Source organism: Talpa europaea (genome assembly GCF_964194135.1).
Source record: "Talpa europaea genome assembly, chromosome: 12".
Taxonomy (NCBI): domain Eukaryota; kingdom Metazoa; phylum Chordata; class Mammalia; order Eulipotyphla; family Talpidae; genus Talpa; species Talpa europaea.
Genome location: NC_140079.1, coordinates 32,467,066 through 32,487,567, shown reverse-complemented (window position 1 = coordinate 32,487,567; position 20,502 = coordinate 32,467,066). Strand labels below are relative to the sequence as shown.

Below are 20,502 nucleotides of genomic sequence, written 5' to 3'. Positions count from 1 at the left end.
AAGGAGAGGAAGTGAGAAGAGTGGGGAGAGAGGGAACGCAAGGGAGAGAGATTCCAAATTGAAAAGGAAGAAGTAAAACTATTCTTCACAGATATGACCTCTTATGTAGAAAAATAAAATGTAGAATGATGCCACACGTACAAATAAATCTATTAACGCCAACAGTTACAGTTATTTCACTGCAAGGCGTGATGTCAGCCGTCGGGGCTGTCTGTCCTACAGCACTGCCCACCTGACAGAGCCCTGAAACAAGTCTCTACAAACACTGTTGTCACGAGCCCCCACCCTGCGCAGGGGTGCAATGGGGCAGCATGCGGTGCTGTGTCAAACAGAACTGGGTCTGAGAGCAAACCGAGGACGCCCCACCACCAGCAGGGAGACAGGAGAACAAAAGGGGCCTGCTTGCTTTTACCTGGAGCGGCACCACTCTGGACATCAGGTGGTCAAAATAAAGGTCCACTGCTTCGGTGAAGCCCTTGTAAGTTGTCCTTAGTCTCATGCCAGAGTCCTGGAGTAACCAGCTTGAATAAAAGCGGGGTGAATTAGTCTCACTGTGTGTGGGTTTGCTTTCAGCAGGGTGGTGCAGATGAAAAGGAAGGTCATGGCGCTCAGGGAAGTCAGACCGTTGCCTCCCACTAGCTCCACATAGCAGGGAGCCAGAGGATCACACCCGCTGAGTTGGGAGAAAACACTGTCACCACTGCCCTCAGGCCTGTCTCCTGCCAGGGACACCGGCCAGGGAGGGATGGCACCTTAGGCTTCACGCTGCAGGTCTGGCCGCTCAAGTCAAAGTGAGGAAAGCTCTTCAGGGGACTCACCCTAGGTCCGGTTTCCAAGCCCTTGTGCTACAATCTCATTACAAAAGGACGAGGCCAAAGTGGTGAGGAAACACCGCGACCAGGAAAGGACACAGACACAGCCTTCGGTGTCACCCAGAAAAACAGCCTGGAATAGAGACTGAGCAGTAACTTGCACCCTAGCCCAGCCGGCTGCTCCTCGATGGCCAGAGGCTCTTCCCATCAGCTTCCTCCACTACTTGGGGCTCAGCTCGGGAGGACCTGGGGAGCAAGGGGAATGCTTCCCCCAACCCATTCGTGTGGCCACGTCCCCAGATGAACGGGGAGCATTCATGCCAGAGCTGGAGTCAAGGCATCTCTCCTTTTCACTTCCATTTTCTTACAGGAGACTCTGATGCTGCTCTTGCCCCAATTTGGAAGTCCTGGACAGGGTCAGAAAATGACTGACTTCTATCAGGGGAAAATGGGAGAGAGAGCAGCTTCCTCTAGAGGGACACATTCACATCCTGCTCCCATGGAGCAGGTCTAGTTTCTAACCAGTGAGGGATCCCCCTGTTCTCAGCTCCCAGCTCAGTCCAGGGTGTGCCCACGTGCCCAGGCCCAGGTAAGCAGGATCTGAATGTGCAGAAGCAGCCAGCGAGGGGTCTGCGTGATGCTTCTAGCTAAGAAGTAAATCCTGGGCCCTCCTGGGAGGGGAAGTCACCGGCTGAGCAGGCAGACATCAAGGCAGAGGACACTGCTGACACAAAGATTTCTAATCCCACCTCGGGGGGAGTCTGGCTAGGCTTTGGGCTCAGCCTTGTTGAGGGCACCTTTGCCATACTGAGCAGCAGAGCTGGGGTTCTCCTGGGTAGTACAGGATAGGGAGACAGAGGCTGCCTAGGGAAGAGCCGGGTCCACTTGAAACAAGAAAGAAAACAGGGCCTCCCGGGTGGTGCAGCGGTTAAGCGCTGGGTTGCGAAGTTGCCCGCAGCCTCTGCAGCACCGGTTCGATCCCCGGCTGCTCCCCGGCCACCGGAGGAGGGTCCCACATGGCGCACAGACCTTGCCTGCCACCCGCTGCTCCCCTCAGCAGTGTACTTCGGTCCTTCTGCCTGCTCTGCTCCCCACTCTGGCTCTGGTGAATTCCCTCACCCTCCCACGCTTCTGACTGTAACCAATGCTTGTATAAATAAATAAATAAATAAATCTTAAAAAAAAAAGGAAAGAAAACAAGGCTGGGCTGGAGGTGATGTTACGGGGGGCCGTTCCCCCAGAGACCGTACTCCAAACCAGCCTTCTCCCCGATTTGGGCGGCAAGGAGTGGGAGGGGGCAGGCCGGCCATCCCGAACCCCACAGGGATGGAAAAGATCTTGCCTATTAACAAAACAGTTTTTTTTCTGGAAATGAATGGCAATACTGGTGAGGATGAGGGAAGGATGTGGCACCAGGCACTTCCTGTCCAGATTTCCTCACTGACAAAGGAGCACTCTGCTGACCTCTCTGGAGCATCCCCAGACAATTCATTAGGTTCCAAAATAAAACAATAACAAGAATTTGTTTCTCTTATACTTTATCAAAATTCTTGCTAACGCTCCTTAAATAGACGGGGTAGGTTTGGTTTTTCCCGTCTTACACACAGGGCGAGCGAGGTGAGAGCAGTTAAACGATTAAGGCCCCACGCCCAGACAAGCACAGGTGAGAGAAAGGCCCCAGGCTGCCAGCTCTGCTCCTGCTGTTCTTATGACCATCACCTGGAATCAGACGGGACAACCACAGTGACATGTTTGAAAATGACTCCCTTTGGGTGCCACTTATTCTGAACAGAAACTAGAGTAAGAAGGAAAAATACACTTTATTAGCATTTGTGTAGCATTTTGCACAAGCACACAGACAGACTCATGCCCCCTCTGGAGCCCCTCACAGCCCTGCTCACCTGGGCAGGCCCCCGAGGTCGATCTCACTGCAGATGTAGGGGCCCGGACGCAGAATCACCCATAACCCGATCTCTGCAGCCATCAGGACAAAGGCCCTAGGAAGGTCAGTGTCAGCAGCCCTCGGGACTCCAGAGCAGAGGGTGGGGACGAACCCAGCACATGGCAGGGTGGGAGCTCCACCAGGGAGGTGGGACTGAGGGGGAGGTCACCACCTTCTCCCATAGAGCAGGGTCTCCCACCTCCCATTACAGGCCCAGTGGGGCTGAGTTCTCACCAGCTTCCAGGCCAGGACCAACAGTGGAGCCCCACTGGGGGTGCGAGAAGAAGGGCTTCAGAAGAGGGAGGGTCCTAGCAGTGAACCTCACCCCAACAATCTGCTTGCTGCCCAAGAGGGACCAGCCCTGTTCCAGCCCAGGTGGTTGGAACTCCCTGGTCAGCAGTGCCCACACTGGGGACTGGGCACCCCTTGGCTGCACTGAAGAGGCCTGGGCTCAGAGGCAGTAGACCCTCAAGTCCTGAGAGCAGCAAGGCTATGGCTGCCGAGCATCTGGGTCCTGGGTACAGAGCCTTTCAAGGCGTCCTGAGGACACACTCCACGGCCCAGGCTCTAGCTAGTCCCAGCCCAGAGCCCAGATGCGTCTGTGATTCCTGATCCACCCCAAGGAGCCCGCCACCTCTTCCCGCCCCGGGTGGGTGGCAGAAGCAGCAACCGCACGTACTCCAGGTCCAGGTTCCCAGAGAAGTCAAATTTTCCTCTTTCTGGCTCATGGAGGTTCCACGGGACATAGCTGGGATAGAAAAGATAATTATAAGTTTGAGTTTTTCATTTATTTTACTTTATCTCCCAGATTACCTTCTTTATCCCTAAAACCCATTATGATGGTTGAAGACATATTTCGTAAGTACACTGTCTTAATGACATTAGAACTGGAACCCAGAACTAACTGAAGGGAGCCAGGGGACTCAAGAATCCCGGGCAAGTCCCTGGAGGACTGACTCTACCAGTCTCTGTAGACGAAGCCAGAGAAGGCCAGCAGGACCTGGGTGAGGCATAAGACACGACCACGGGTCAGCACAGACATCGCTCTCCCCTCACCCATCTCTCCTCTCCTCTCTTCATGTGAGATAAAGTAGAAACCTTATAGAAACATCTGTTAAAAGTAGAGTAAGAGGAAACCTCAATTATCAGCTACTTTTACAGAAGCATCCAGAATTCCAAAACTTGTAACAGAAGGGAGGTTCTAATTCTAAAGATAAGGAACTGAAGTAAGTACTTTAAGGAGTCCGACCCAAGAGGCAGGTGTGGACTGCTGTAAAGTAATAGTAATGGTGGGTGCTCCTTCCCTGGACCCCACTCACCCTGGGGCCTCTCTAACTACAAAGGATACGTTAAAATAAAGGGAGAGGAGCCTTGTTTGCTTTTGATTCAGAATTGAGAGTTCCACATTTAAGCAAATAGAGATTATCCTGCTTTTATAAAGCAAAATGCAATATCCCCACCAGCTCCTGGACATCCATCTGTGTGAATGAACCCCCAGGATCAGAATTTACCTATGCAAATAAATAGATCCTTTTCAGTAATCTTCTATGGAAAATTATTCCCATTTGATCAACTATGCTGTCTTAGCTCAGAACATTCCCATAATTCTTATTAGAAACTGACTCAGTCAGTTCATAAACCACCCAGAAAATCCATAAGCTTGATTTGTAATCACATATTTTCACCTGAAGACAAAATGGACCAGCCTGAGGACCTAGACTTATATCCAAAGATCTGTTGGCGGTCCAAAAAAATAAATCCACAAAGGGAAAGGTTTTTCACAGCTGAGCATAACTTTTAAGTGGTTCATCAATTCAGCATATACTGGGGTACTGACCACAGGGGCTGATGCTTGAATGAAAGCCACAGCATTCAGAAGGTCACTCCAAAAAAGAACGATGCCAACATCTACCTTCTCAGGTGACTATTCTGAAGACTACTCTTGTGGGCTATATATATTGGCTGCATGTACACACTATATGACTAATGCTCTGTCTTCTTTAAACTTAAATTCTTGCTTCAAACTGAGCTTCCTGCCCCAGTGATGTCTGAAGGAGTTTCAGGCATTGGTGTCATCAGAAATTATCCAAGCTCAGAAGGCCAGGAGATACCCAAGATCAAGATAACTGGGAGGCTAGTAAACTCTGAGGCTGAATGTGCCAATACCAGACACAGCAATTATGACAGGCTGTTCTGATAAACTAATTCACTTATGACTGTGTTCAACTCGCTATAAAACAGTCAGCTAGAGATGAGATGTTAGAATGGTTTCTTCAGGGTGATATGCCTACCATTCTCAGATCATTGGCCCGCTCTCTAAATAAACACACTTCTTATAGATTCAATTCCTGTCTCTGCTCATTGGCATCAGTAGTGACAGGCAGCAGAACCGAGCATTTCTGGCAACATTACTGCAATAGAATTTAATTATCTATGGTAATGTAATCATCACCTACATCCATCCTCACAACTTCACTATATTCCTTTGTACACCACTGTTCTTTCTGTTGTTCTTCTACACCTTTTATGTCCATTTCATATCTTTCTCCCCCACTAACCTGGAGGGCTGTGGGGATTAGGAGAAAGGGAGACTGTTTTACCCATCAGATCTAAGCAGAGGGGCTGGGCTCGTTGCTCCTATGTTTTTCCTCATTTTATATATATATATATATATATATATATAATTATATATTATATATAATTTATATAATAAAAAGAAGCTGTGTGTGTGTATATAGAGGCTACTCAGGTCCAGGATCCGCCATCCATCCTGACAGGATGGAGACCCCAAGGCTGGGTTCCCTTAAACAAGCCCAGGAGGCAGATGGAGATGTCTTACTGGTAAGGAATTTAGAGGCAGCACTCACGTGGTGAGGGTATTCAAGCCACAGGCTCTCATCTTCAGCAAACGGTCCCTCCAGTATTCCTTGGGCACCCGGAAATAGTGCATAGAGCCCCCAAAAATCCAGAAGGTGGAGTCTTCCAACATAAAATTTTGGCCATTGGCCTGAAGCCCTGTGTTCCGGTGTGTCAGCCACAGTGAGATCAGATTATGCCAGTCCAACCTGCAGAAAGAAGCATCTGGAAGCTAGGAAGCTTGTCCTCAACAGTGATCAGGGGCACAGGGGAGAAGAGGGGGGTCCTTTCCTCCCTAGCAGACCCTCAGCATTTCTTTAAAAAGAGGGTCTGCTTCAGGGAGATGGGGGAAAAATAGCCAACCTCCTTCCTGGCCAAACTTGGAACAATAATCTTTTTTGCACACACTTATTCCTCGGGGCCCCACTGCTGGGAAAGAGCACAGACATGCTCAATGTCGACACTTCACAAGAGGAAGGACGAAGGGCACTTTGGGGAGAGGGGCTCTTGGGGGGCTTTGCTGCTGGGAACTTAGGGATCTGGGGAGCAGGTGCAGCACACAGGTCCCTACAACGGACAGCTCTCTGGGCCATTTGCCTATACATTAAAGGGGCAACTACCTGGAATGCACCAGTGAGCCACTTTGTGGCCACAGTCGCCCAGCCTGAGGTGCAGACACCTGGAAAGAAGTATCTGGGTTAGAAACAGCTTCTAGTCATATCATTTGAAGATCCAGTGTCAGCCAACGAGAGCTCAGCACCACAGAGCCCCCAGGAGAGGCTGCAGGAACATCTCAGTTCCTGAAAAAACACCTCACAGCATCTCCTTTTTGGCCCAGGGAGGCCCCTGAAACAGACCCTTAAGACTCTGCCCCTAGAATTCCTCCCTCTCTTCCTGCACAGACTCCCAAGGGCCTGGAGGGAAGGCTAGCAAGAGAAACTGAGGGGCAGGAAAGTTTCCAGCCAGGAAGCTTGGGAAAATGGGAGACAAAACAAGAGCAAACTGTGGCTGGCCTTTCCATCCATTCGGTAACCCTGCCTGAAACTGTAGCACCGAAGATGCGCTCTGCTTCAGTAATGAATTCAGTCAACACTGACACACTGTCCAGAGGCTGTCATCCCTTAATAGAAACAGAGAGAGACATCTCCACCCAAAGTGGGCTGGAGCTGCCACCTTGATTCTGGATTCCACAGTTCTCTGTGCCCTTCAGTGGGGCAGCCGTGCAGATCAGCAGCATGTCACAGGGGCACAGGGCACATGAATGAGGCACACCCCAAAGCTCATGCTCCCTCAGTATCCTGGGCTGTCTGGCCCCTGCTGCTCTTTCTCATCACCCCACCAACAGTATCTTCCCGCCGGGTTCTCCTGTGTGCCAGCCAGTTTCTCCTGCACCTGCAATGCCAAGAGCTCCCACTGGGAACATAAACTTGCACACCCCATGGTGCAAAGCCCCCCGATCCCTGCTGCCAGCGGACCAGGTGTTTTTTACAGCATACTTCTGTTGCTCAGGAAGCTCACTCCCACCTAACCCAGCCTCTCCAAACCAACATTTTATGTGCCCATGAGGAATTCTGGCATACAGCCTTCTTCACTTCACACTCACACAATCCAGTGTCCCCTGTGCTGCAATAAAAACTCAGGCTGCTGCCAGGGTACGTGACCCATGTTGTCACTCGGGGCCACTCTCAGAAGGTCCCACACTTGGTTTCAGATACTCCACTATCTCCATACCAAAATTTCTATTAATTTTTGGGGCCTCCCTGGTGGCACAAGGGGTTAAGTCTCAGCACTATGAAGCTATCCGCAGCCACTGCAGGATGAGTTCAAGCCCCAGCCAGGGAGCTACCCACATGGCATGGCAGACCTCTTCTGTCTTGCCTGCTGCTCCCCTCAGTAGTGTATTTCAGTAAATCTGCCTGTTCTGTTCCCTACTCTGTCTCTGATGAATCCTCTCACCCCACCCCCTACACCTCTGGTCTGTACCCCAGTTCTTGACATGCATAAATAAATCTTTTAAAAATTTTTCTATTAATGTTTAAGCAAGGGTCTCACATTTTTATTGTGCACTGTCCCAAAAACTAGGTGGGCAGGCCAAGCAGTGACAGAGGACAGTAGCAGGAATATACAGATAATTGTTGAATGTAGAAATGATCTAAGTCATCAGGTGAGACCAGAGAAGTTGTTATCCAGAAGGTGACATTGCACTGAGTCCTGAAAATGAGGGTGTTGGAGAGCAGATGACACTTGGCACAAGCATGAAAAGGGAAATTGAGATCTTTCTAGAACAGTGAGAATAATTTGCCTCTCATAAATATGTGGGATATGTACTTTGCACATCTTTTCTCATAGTAATTTATTTGCACATCTTTTCTCAGAGTAATTTATTTTTGTTGTATTTTATAAAGTGACAGTGTAGAGCCAGTGGAAAAAAAAACAGTTTTCTCAGGGTTTCTTCTCAGGCTGTTTTTCACCATGACCTTCCAGCACAGGTGGCCCAGTAAATAACATGTAGCCTTGAGATGTAGTCCATATGTGCAGAGAACAGTAAATAATATGTAACCTTGATGTATAGTTCATGTGTGCAAACTCCTAATTCTGTAAACTAGGCATAAATCTAGCCCTGAGCTGGCTTTGTCTACAAATAATACAAAAGTTAATAGGGCTTCTGGGGAGAGGGGAGCACCCACTGATGGACTAGAGCCCACTGCTACAGCCAGTGTGGGGAGGGGAGTTGCGGGGGGGCGGCAGGGAAGTGGGTGCTCCTGCTGCTGCTATTGCTGCTGCCAGGGGTGAGGGGCCCCTGGAGCCCAAGGGGGCCAAGAGAGTCCTAGGGGGCCTCAGGGGGCTCCAGAGGCCTGCCACTAACAGGGCTGAGTTGGGGCTGCCACCACCCAAGCCACTGGGCCAGGCTGCACCCACCATCAGGACTGTTGCTACCTGTGTTATCTCCTGATGCTGTAATAAAGCCCCACATATGGGTTTCGTGACCTGTTTCTCATCTGCTGCCATTGAGAACTGGGCAAGCTTATAGCTAAGGCTCTCCCGACAGATTGGAAAATAATAAAGTTTTTAAAAGGAAAGAAAAATGATACTGCCCCACGTACAGAATGAGAAGTTCTGGTCTAGATCAGAAGCTATGGTCTGGCTGTGTGCAGTCATAATGTGAGAGATGTGCGCACAACGTACTGATGGTTCAGTGGACCAGTGGACCAGATGGAACTCAGTAACCAGGTGGAAGCAGGAGATGTAGGAGACCAGAACACTATGAAATTACCCCTCGGGCAGCCTTCTCAACATTTACTGGAAATCAGATACCCCAGAAGAAAGTTTGGCTTTAGCCACATTGTTCTCAAAGCTGGCAGCATATTTGAACCACCTGAGAAACTTTTAAAACTAAACAATGTCCCAGCCCCACCCCTAACAGATGAAGTCTCTCCACAAGTGGGGCACGGGCACTGATATCTTTTTAACCATCCTTTATAGATCCTAACAGGCAATACTGGGAGCCTCTGCCCTTGGAAGAGTTTCTAAGGTAGGCCTAGGGCCACGGTGAGGGCCCTGCAGGTTCAGACACAGAACAGGATGCCAACCGGGCAGGTGCTGTCACAGGCAACACTGGTCCCTTGCAAATTTTGCCCAAGCCCACTCATGGTCAAAGAATACTAATTTACCAGCTCTTCCCTACTTCTCACAGCCTGTTGAAGAGGCTGTGAGCACAGCAGAAACAGGAATACAGTTCTGCTACATTATAGTTGCAAGTGTTATTGTAGATGATCCGGAACCTGATCGATCCTTTACTACAGGGAGTGAGAAGTTCCCTGTTCCCAGTGACTTATAAATGGCATTTCAGAACACAAATCTGCCAGAGGACCACCTATATGAGGGAGGGAAGACAAAAACAGTATCTGCAGGAGGATGGTCCTGACCCTGCCCTTAGTGACGCTATCACCTTGGCTGGTAACACTAATGCTGATAGCAGGAATCTCATCAGCGAAAGGAGCTAGTTGTCTGCACAACAGCTGCCATTAGGGTCAAGTGTAAATGAAATACCCAATGATGTGCTAGAAAAGAATCTTGTCACTATTTGAAATAAATTTATTTTAGCATGCTTTGCGTGTCGGAGAGAATAGCCTCAGTGGGGATTTTATATCCCTAATGGGGAATAATCCCAACCTTTCCATTTCATCCCATTTAACTTAGCATCTAATTATATTTTATGTGTTAGGCTTTGTGCCAAACCATCTTATTCCAGTTGCTAAAATATTACAATAAAAGATCTATCCACTGGGATCCCATCAAACCAACCCAGCCCCTCCACCAGGGGTCTGCAGCCTCCCACTGCAGGCAAATTCAGCCTGCCTTTCCTTTGTGCAGGTGCAAGCTAAAAATGGTTTTATCTGGTTGGGAAAAAATCAAAAGAATAATATTTGGGGATACAAAATTATATGAACTTCATTATTTCAAAATCCATAGTTAGTTTTGTTAGTATCCACCCCCATACACACACACTTATTTACATATTTATTGTATATGACTGCTTTGGGGATACAATGAAGTGAGTGCAATAGAGACAATATGGTCCCCAATGCACTATCGGATCCTTTATAGGAAAATCTGTCCACCCTGCCCTAGAGGATGAAGGCCCAGATACCAAAAGGAGGCACAGGCCCTCCGTGGCCACTGGCAGGGCCTCCTCTTAGACACCACTCTGCTCCTTCTCCTTTGGAAACCAGTTTCCAACTTACTGGCTGTGTCTGAAGTTCCCCCACCTCCAACACAGTAGTTTGGTCTCCCTGAGTTTAGACCAGGATCCGCCCCAAAGAACCACATCCTGCCTTCAAGTCCAGTACCAGCTTCCTGTGCTCCCCACTATCTGGGGTCACCTAAGCTAACAGGAAGAACTGGATGGACAGATTCTGTTCTTAAAGACAGGTATATTGACTGTCCAGTGATGAAAACACACACACATGCCTGTGCGCACACACACACACACACACACACACAGTTTTTAAAGACAGTAAGAATATCATTCAGCTCTCACTCCAGATAATGATCCTTAATCACTGACCAGAACATTAAAAAAAAAAAACCAAAAAACACTGTCTAGATCTTCACACCATGGATAGTATTTCTTGTTTACACGTGTGTCTCCCCTGCAAGCCTCCCCCCGCCAACCCAAGTGCATAGCTCTGCCAGTAATGCGCCAAAATCTGTCCCTAGCTGACACCAAGGCATTAGGAAACCTCCAGCTAAGTTGATGACTCCAGGTGTGCTCGGCACCTTCCAAGGACTTTCATTTGGAGTTTATTAAGAAAGCAGAAATTGAACTATTTTAAACAGACCCTAAGGTTCACGTTGGCAAAGCTCTACTCTGTCCCATCTCCTTTTGGTACATAGACAGAGAGTCTGTTCCTGATAGAACTTAGCCTTCTTAGTGTCTTTATAGCCTTTCATCTTCTAGATTTTTTAAGAACTATTTCTTTTCAGTGCTTATTAAGAGGCATGAAATTAACACTGCAAATGACAAAAGTTAGCTGTTACTAAATTCCAAATTTTGGAGAACTCAGCTATTTCCTTCCTGGAAATGGTCTAGTTGGTTAGTAGCCAAGTTTTTAATACATTAGTAAAAGGGATGAATTCACTGAGAAGATGAGGAGGATATAGATTGAGTTTCTCCAGGGAATTCACTGTGAAAATGTAATGACATATGTTAGCTCTTCATCTATACAGCACAATGCAAACAATGGTCATTAACACCAGGAATCATAACATTAATAGTCACCTTCATAGATGCCTGAGTAATTAGCTCAGCAATAAGAAACACAAGGAAATACAAACTGTGTGGTGATATCTGATTTGTTTTAAAAGTCAGAGACTTCACTTCTAATTTGGCTTATTAACAAGGAGCTTGCTAAGGAAGCCCTGCTGCTGCTCTTCTTGATGGGCAGCTCCTTCAGGATGAAACTTTCCTTTTTTTTAAAGATTTATTTTATTTATTTATGCATACAAGAGCTGGGGTGTGGGCCAGAGGTGCAGGGGGTAAGAGGATTCACCGGAGACAGAGTGGGGAGCAGAACAGGCAGAATGACTGAACAGGCAGCATGACTGCTGAAGGGAGCAACGGGTGAGTCAGGAGAGGTCTGCTGCGCCATGTGGGTCACCTCCCTGGCCATGGCTCCAACTCTTGCTGCAGTGGCTGCCAATAGCTTTACAGTGCTGAGACTTAACCCCTTGCACTACCAAGGAGGACCCTAGGATGAAACTTTTCTTGATGAGACCAGACTCTTCTGCCTCTTTCTGGCTGAGGCTTACATGAACACTTTCCTCTGGAATTTCCAAGCCTATGTATCTTGGTTTCATTGTAGGATAAGTAACTTTTCAGTCCTAGAATAAACTAGGCAAGCTGAGAACAGCAGGCCTTGGTCACAGCCCTGACTCACCATTAAATGTGCTCTGCTCAGAGCTGTACTCTGCTCATAGTCTAGAAGGTTCTGGAAAAAGGCACAAGTCAGATTTCTGAAGGAACCTCACACAACAAACCCTGTACATTTCTGTCACTACCAAGTGCTCAATAGGCTATAATGGAACATTAAGCAGAAGATGTGGGTCCTGAATTCCCCATGGTAAGGAATGTCATCAGGTGGTGAGTGGGGAGAGAAGCCAGATGCAGGGCCAAGCCTGCTTCTACTATGTACTTAGCACTGGAGTGGATCATGAGAACAGGGTCGTGAGGGTCCAGGCAGGGTCCTCCAGGTGGAATTTTGAATGGGAAGGGCAGAGAAGCAGGTGACAGCCCCCTATCTCTTCTGGGCTGGGGACAAACTGATTTTCTACTCTCAGGGGCAGTCCAGGCTGCTGGCAGAAGAAGAGCCAGGGCTGACTGAATGTTCTCCTTGAATAAAGTCTGTTCGCCAGGGCAATTCTGGAATGTCTCTTGCCATGCCAGAGGGCATCCATCCCTGCCACCTGTAAGCATACAATTACCCAATTACCGATCTTGGGTCTTGGTGGAACCAGGCAGTTTCACCCGTGGTCACAGCCATCTCCTCCAGTCTCTGTTGTCCACATGCAGTCAGACCAGACTCAGACATGCTGGATCCCCACAAGCGGACAGAGCAGAAAAGTGTGCTGGTCAACCTCTGCGTGTGCTAGTCTCCAGAGACCATGCAGTGATCCATAATGGCAGGTTGGCCCATGGCATGGACAAGTCAGGTGTGGAGGGAGGGATGTGTAGAAGTTATGCTCCCATTCCCAGACATAAGCCCTTGCTGTCCTGGGGCGGGTCTTTCAGCTCAGTACATAACATGCATTTGCTAATCTCACATGACGGTTTATGAATCCAATTTCCAGGTGTGCTGTGACCCCATAAAGACCACCCTAAGCTGAGGTGTAACTGAATCTGGTGCAGGGCATCATATTAAGATACTTGTCAAATATCCTTCATTCATCCAAGCAGACATGGCAGCCACCATTATCATTAGAGCCACCATTATTTATCTTGACGCACAGTAGTGTCTTCACTTGGATTTTAAATAAAAATTTTGATTCATGACTCTCAAGATTCTGACACCCATGAGGTCCAGTTTTCTTGGACATCCTCTCCCCCTGAATGTTGCATTTGGGGTTATTTCATTCTTACTAGTCTTCAGCCCTGTGTACTACTTCCTCGTTATGAGAGTTTGAAGGCCTTGGTAAGGACCTGTCCTCTCTTTGGCCAAGGCTGCTCAGTGCCCTTAAGGTCCTTTCCATAACAGTGCCTCCTGGATCCACTCTTAAGCCCCAAGAACTGCAGCCCCAGAAAAATGTCACCCTGTCCCTGTGCCTGGCCCAGCTTCTTGTTCATGCTCCTTGGCCAGAGCCCATTTTTGCTCCTGCTTTGCTGGGAGAAGCATTAAATATTTCCATGGGGCTTAGACCTGCCAGTCAAAAAGTTCCTACACTCATTTAGCAGAGATGTGAGGTCATTTTGCAGCATTTTGCAGTCTATGGCACTGCTGCAAGCCTGGCACCTTGTCCATCCCTCTGCAAAGGCCTCTAGGTAAGCAGTGAACTGGCCAGCACCCAGGCTTCAGCAGGGCCAGGCCAGAGGCTGTCTCAATGACCCAGGGTTACACTAGTGGTTCAGAAGGGAACATTTTCTAAATATGGTAGGAAGTTTGTATGTAAGCGTATACTAGACCAAACCCTTGAGACCCAATGATGAAATAACAAAGAACTTTCATTAACCACATAACAACAACAAAACTCATCCTGATGGTATTTGACACTGTACCTTCACTTTGGAAAACATTTCCATGGATAGCATCATAAGTAGGAAAAGTATTGTATCTCCACCTGCAGAGAGGTGAGACCTGTGTTAGATAACCCTAAGGGCTCTACTGACACAAGACGATCTTGGAGATACTTGTGGAGTTGGGACGAGATGATTTCACAAACAGGAGACAACATACACATGGCAAATATGTTCTGAAATCCACCACAAGGGACTGCTCTAGACAGATATGTGAGAGGTGATGGTTCTTATAAGACATAAAACCTACCCATACATAAAACTCCTACACATAGAACAGAATTTCCCCTCAAACTACGCAGCACAAAAACACCTTTACACTGACCAACAGCAACAAAATGTGCTATTTTGAATACTTATTTTAATTTACTTTCATTTACTCATTTTCAGTGTCTATCAAGACTGAAAATGAATCTCTCCTTGAGTCAGCAATTTAAAGTATAGAAATATATCCAACAGATAACTCACTGCAACTTTGTTGGCAGTAGTTAACAGTCGGCCAGCAATCAATGCCCATCAATAGGGGGCCGTTTAATAAATTATGTGCTTAATGGACAAATGGGGTATTATATATATATAGTTGTCTTCTAGTCTATATATTCTCTATACCTTCTCTAGAATACCTGTGGGGAAAACTATTATCAGTTATCACCTCTCCTGGGGCAGGGGGTGCCTGAGGACTGGTAGTAAGGGTGTGTTATTTTCCCTTTTAAGTTATTTGAATATATTATTATATACTTACTCACAAAACAAAGTTTTCCAGAGAAACAGTATGTTCTCGAAAGGACTTGCCCAGCTATATTGCTGAGCGTAGGAATACAGAAGAAGTGAGTAGCAGCTAAGAGTCCCTAATCGTAGATCCCATCAAGAAAAGTTTGTCTAATTATCATGAGCTTCTAAATACACCCCGCCCTCCTATCTCAGGAGCAGTCCCACATAATGGGGCTCTTTTTCAATATGCCCTTTTAATATCCAGAGCAATTTGCTTGAACAAAAGATAAAGCTGGGTGGAATAAAGCCCAAATATTCCCACCCCAAGTGAACTCTGCTGCATGATGGGGTGGAGGGCAGGGGACTCCAGAGTCCTCTCCAGTACTAAATGTTCTACAAAGATCTCTGAGCTTGTGATGACTTGAATCTTATCAGAGAGTACTGAAGGTGACATAATGGAACTCTTGAGTCACCTCATCCAAGACTAAGTGTCCCTGTTTCACTTACTACTTCCTTGACCTGAGATAGAGAACTCTGAGATAGAGACTTCTGATAAGGCTATGCAGTTCTTTGCTCCACACCTCCTGGCTACCTCAGTTCCTTTCAGCTACCAATACACAAATGGTGTCCAAGCTCCTACGCCAGAACACTCTGGTCCCCTTCAGCTGCTGGTCAAGCAGGTCCTATGAGAACCCCAATGCCAGGTGGGTGGCTCTGACACCCTACCTCTGCCTGAATGAGCTCCTGCTTAGGTCACCTTGCTTCCAAACTGGTGTCAAGAGGCAGTAAAAGAGACACTTCCCAGAAGCTGAATACTTCCCACTAGAAGATGAAAGGGACAGCACACAAAGGATTCCAACATTCCAAAGACTATGACTCAGGCCTCAAGCAGAGCAGAGTCCTACCTCCTCTGGCAAAGCTCATAAAAACAGTTACCTCACAGGAGCCCAGGAAGAGATGCACAATTGGCCTGCATTCCCTTGGAAGACAGCACTGGTCATGAGGGATCAAAGTGACCCGGTCATATTGCCAGATTATGTACCGTCACAAAGGGAGAATTTGATAGGGTCATGTCCTTTTCTCTCTTAGAAGAGCTTGGAGCCTGGGTGCCAGGGAAAGCCAGTGCAGGACAGTGAGTGAAACACAGTGTGCAGAGATGAACTTATCTCTGCAAGTGCACAATGGAGGCTACCTACCTGGTGACCTTCCTCTCTCCTGACTTTCGCCAGCTAAGTCTCAGGTATGTGAGACACAGAGTTGATTGAATTAATGCTCAGTGATGCATTTAAAGCAAACCTCATGAGTAGGAACCAGGCCTTGATAATATCAAACAGGCATTCTTGTGTCCATGGAGTGGGAGGAGGAAGGGAAGGAACCAGCTTGAAGAAACACACATCATAAAACTCAAAAGAATACATTAAATAAAAGAAGACAAACAAAAAGAACACAAGCTTCAGGGTTACATTTCTACGAAACTCTAGGAAATGCAAAGCACTGAATTATGGCAGAAAGCAAGAGATCAGTGTGGTTGGGGACGTGTGTGACAGTTACACTGCAGTGAGATCTCTTTTTTGAAAAGATCATTGCTCAAGCTAAAATGGCCTAAGGTTAAATTCCTCCTCAAAAGTCATCTTGATCTTCCCATTTACTGGACATTATATAACCAAACACCTATGACTGACAATGAACTTCACCCTAAGGCAAATTTCATGGAAGAAACAAAGGCCACAGCCAAGTAGCCCCTCCCTGCCCCAAATACCTGCCCTCTGAGGCACAGGAAAAGGGCTGATCCTGATCCCAACAGCTCAGCTCCCTAAAGCTGCCAGTAGAGCAGACAGTTCCCATATGACCTATATTCTACTGTCCACAGCCGCCTCCCAGCAACAGCTGGGAAAGGCACCCATCTCTCACTCAGTTAACAACCGGGTCAAAGTTGGCAGAAAGAGAAACAAAGAATACCTCCTCCTCTGGCCTCGGGAGATCATGGGCAGAGTCCAGACCAAGCCAGACAGAAGGACTGGGCAGAAAATACCCATGACAGTGACAGAATCAAAAAGACGCCCCAAAACACATCCTCTAAAGGACCCTAAAGGATGACACTGAACTTGGTTGAGAGTCTCTCTGGCCTGCAGAAAAAGAGAAGAATGAGAAAGTAGAGAAAGCAGAGAAACAATGACTTTCCTAAGCATTTCAAGCTATTTCCACAGGCTTGAGCGCTGGCTCTTTTTTCCCTGCTGCTAACCTCTGGGTAGCATCCAGGTGGGACATAGTTAGCTCACCCAGGAGAAGTGCAGGCTTCTCCACAGACCAGCAGCTGCCTCTCACCTCATCTTCTGTCCCATCAGACATCAACAAACACCCAGACTCCTTTTCCTGTGGACTATTAGGGTGACTACCTGGCCCACCTCAAGTGCTTCCGTGCAGCCCCTCATAATGACTTTTCTGGGTTCCCTACAAGGGCAACTATATCCTGTACCTCCCACAAGAGGCAAACCATGTGCAACCTGCACCTCTCTGACTTTTCTCTCTAGAAATGGGCTTCTTCATATTCTGCTGTAGGCCAGAACATGTAATGCTTGGAGTAATTCTTCTGGGGTTTTCATCAGCCTTGCATGGAGAGGGATGCTGAAAAACCTACAAGGGTCAGGCTAAGTCTTCTAAAAGGAATGGGTAAAGATCTTAGAAACAACTGGGGAACCAAAATGCCTGGTACATTTTCTAAGTGAGAAGAGTACCATTTCCTTCTCCCAAACAATACTGTGGCATCCTCACTATCTCCAAAACGAAGAAGAGACAGAAGTTCTGAAAAGGAATAAATGGAAGAGTTCCTGAATGTGTTCTTGTGGCAGCAAAAAAAATTCAGATATTTATCTCCAAAAATCCCCCTTTCTCCCAGGGGAAGTTCAGAGAAAGTTAAAAGAGGGATAAAAAAGAAGCAAAAGATAAAATTGAGGGTGGAGTACCTGCCCCAGTTCCAATGGCTCAGCCTCCAGTTTCTCCAGTGTTAACTTTCTGTGCTAATGCATTTGATCCTGCTGGTCTGTTTTGAATATGGAAAGTGCCAGGCATCGACCTGAAAGATTTGGTCAGGGCTGTGGAATCCTATAAACAGAGACCGTTTGGGAAAATTCTGGACTAGGACAGCCACAAGGGTTGAAGGTTAAATTTTTCTATCACTAAACCCAATCACCTACCATAGACAACATTTTGTAAGAAGATGTGCATAGAAGTGAGTTTGGTGACTGTGAATGGTGGGAAAGTGAAGAGAAACACGTCAATCGCAGCCAATTAACCCAGGGCTGAAGGTCCCGGAGGGCTGATGGGACATTCCCTGCTGAGCACAGGAGAGCACAGGACCTCTGGCCTCTCTGAATCTGAGAAGTCTTCCAGAAGGCTCAGTAGGAAATGGGTGCTGGGAGAATAGCAGAAGGGGGATTTCCAAGGGGCGGGCAGTGATAGGGGACACCCAGGTGGGATCAGAAGGCTAGTTCCTCTGACCTTCCCAAAGGTCTGCGAGTATCCACCAGGAAAGCAAAGCCGGTATCACAGGCTCAGAGTAGGGAAGCTCTAGGGGACAGACGCCTGGGGAGTGTCAGGGCAGCTCCTGGTGTGGTGTCACCCAGAGGCCTGGATCTCTAGGCAGCAGCAGAGTGCCTGACGGCGCAGAGGGACTACAGGGTGCTCGGGAGCTTCAAGAAGAAAGAGGAGACCGGAGGGCAGTTCCCCGTGGGAACTCGGGATTCGCGGGTCGCGGTACAGGAGGAGTCCTGGCGCCGCCTCCCTTGGGTGAGAGGGGAGGCGAGAACTCCAGGTGTGAGGGCAAGTGTGTCTGGAGTCAGGTAAGTACGGGTGGGGGTCTCTCACCTGCGAAGCACCAGGAAGCTCAAGATCACCAGCAGCAGCAGTCCGAGTGTGCGGCCGGGTCTCCGCCTGACGCTCCACGTGGTCATCGCGCGTTCGCTGCGCGCTGGACCCAGGTTTCCACTCCAGTCTGCACTCAGAGGCGCGCCGGAGGCTCGCGCGGGGGGCGGGGCCACGCGCTGGTCGCCTAGGCAACCGGGCCGCCGCTGGCCGGCCTGCCGGCTCTCATTGGCTGCGACCCCGCCCCTCCGCGCCGCGGGGCCTCACGTAGCAGGGGCGGACCCCCAGCCAGAGGTGGGGTGGCGGTGGGGTGGCGGGGGACTGGGGGGAACTGGGGGGGACTGGGGGGGCTGGGAGGGCCTGGGGGGCTAGGGAGGGCTGGAGGGGCTGGCGGGGGGCTGGCGGGGGCTGGCGGGGGCTGGCGGGGTGCTGGCGGGGGGGGGGGGTGGGGGTTGGCGGGCGGCGGGGTTACCTGCTTCGCGGTCTCACCGGTCTCCACCTGCCTCCCAGTCTCAGAGCCGCGCTGGGAGCTTCGGAAGTTGGGTTTCCGCACGTGATGTGTGAACAGGTAGAGAAGTCCTGGACACGTGTGCCCGTCTTTGCACACTCGTTAGCACTGGCGTAAAGTCATCCCCCGCGCCGTGCTACTTTAGCAGAGCCACCTCAATCTTTTTAAACAATTCAAATTCGAAGAACAATTTTGAGGCATATGAAAACCCAGAACATTGTGGAAGTTCTGCTAGGTTCGGTCTGATTTGCACGTGAGAGCTGTCAGCAGGGCAAGGGAGTTCTGAGGTCGAACATCACGTTGGGCTTCCACAATTCTGGTTCTGGTTCTGAGTCCCAGCACCTCCAAAATTTTATCTTGTAGAAGTCCAGACAGAACCCTCAGATTTTAGAAAAGGACGAATACAATTCTTATTCTGTCAGAGTTATATCACAATGGACGTCATTTAACGTTTGGGCCAAAATTATGTGGTTTTTTTGTTTGTTTGTTTTTCTTGTTTTTATTGAAGTAGCATTGCATTATAGCATTATGTAAGTTTCAGGATGAACTGTGAGCACGGGCTTTCTGGCCCATCAATCTGCGTCTTTAGATTCTATACTAAGTTCATCACTAAACTTCAACTCTATCCTTCACCATACAATTGATGCCTTTTTCTCAATGCCCACCCACTCCCATCCTGGTTCCACTAATTGGTCATATAGTCCAAAAGTCTATTTTTGTTTTATCTAGTTCATTCATTTGTTTGGTTTCTCTATATACTACATATTAGTGGGCAAAGTATGCTCTCTCACAACCAAAACTCACTCCAACAACAAAAGATTAAAACCATTTTAAAGGAAGCTAATATTTTTTCAGAGCATTGGGTTTTAAAACCATTTCTTACATCTGTACATAGTTGTTGTGTGTGCATATTTTCATGGGAACCACTGAGGCTGTGTGCTCTGGGGTGAAAGAATTCTCCAGAGGCAGGATGGAGGGCAGAAAGGGTGCATTTATTGAAGACACTGCTGAGGGGAGCAGCAGACAAGGGGGGAAGGGGTTTCCTCTTCCTCGAGGAAGGTTCTTGCTTTTTATACTGTATTATGGGACTTTCTTACTCAGGGTGCCCATTTGTGCCAGTTGTTATCTGCTGGGATATCTGGTCTGAGGCAGTGGCCCTTGACACAGAATGCACCAGGTTCTACCTCAGCATTCCTGGAACCCAACTGGTTTTTCTGGTCATGGCGGACTTCCCATGACAGCCTTTTTGTTCCTATATCCATTGGAGCCTCCCAGTATTTGTCTGCTGAGCAAAAGAGCAGGGGCTACATTTTAACTTTCCTTATTTTTGACTGAAGCAATCTTGGTTTGCAACACTGTATATGATTTAAAGGTATAAGGTCACATCTCTTGAAATGTATGTTATCACCACCAAAGCACCAATAATCTTCCACTATAATCCAGTGGGTGCCCTCTTCCTTTTTCCTCTCCACCCACGCCCCCCACCCTTCCCAGTTCTTTGGGACTGTCATGGGGAAGAAAG

The 20,502-nt window shown here is 48.1% G+C and overlaps 1 protein-coding gene across 1 annotated transcript in view; it reads right to left on the bottom strand.

Annotated features, from left to right (window-relative positions):
* LOC311182392 (beta-galactosidase-1-like protein 2) overlaps window positions 1–18,561 on the bottom strand; it is a gene marked incomplete at both ends in the record, with an annotated part of 40,057 nt that extends 21,496 nt beyond the window's left edge. Inside the window, 5 exons of the mRNA XM_084251142.1 lie at window positions 413–521; window positions 2,714–2,809; window positions 3,434–3,502; window positions 5,622–5,819; window positions 18,476–18,561. Of these exons, the coding sequence (XP_084107268.1) occupies window positions 413–521; window positions 2,714–2,809; window positions 3,434–3,502; window positions 5,622–5,819; window positions 18,476–18,561 (558 nt within the window). The remainder of the gene's footprint in view (window positions 1–412; window positions 522–2,713; window positions 2,810–3,433; window positions 3,503–5,621; window positions 5,820–18,475) is intronic.
* Window positions 18,562–20,502: the final 1,941 nt, after the last annotated feature.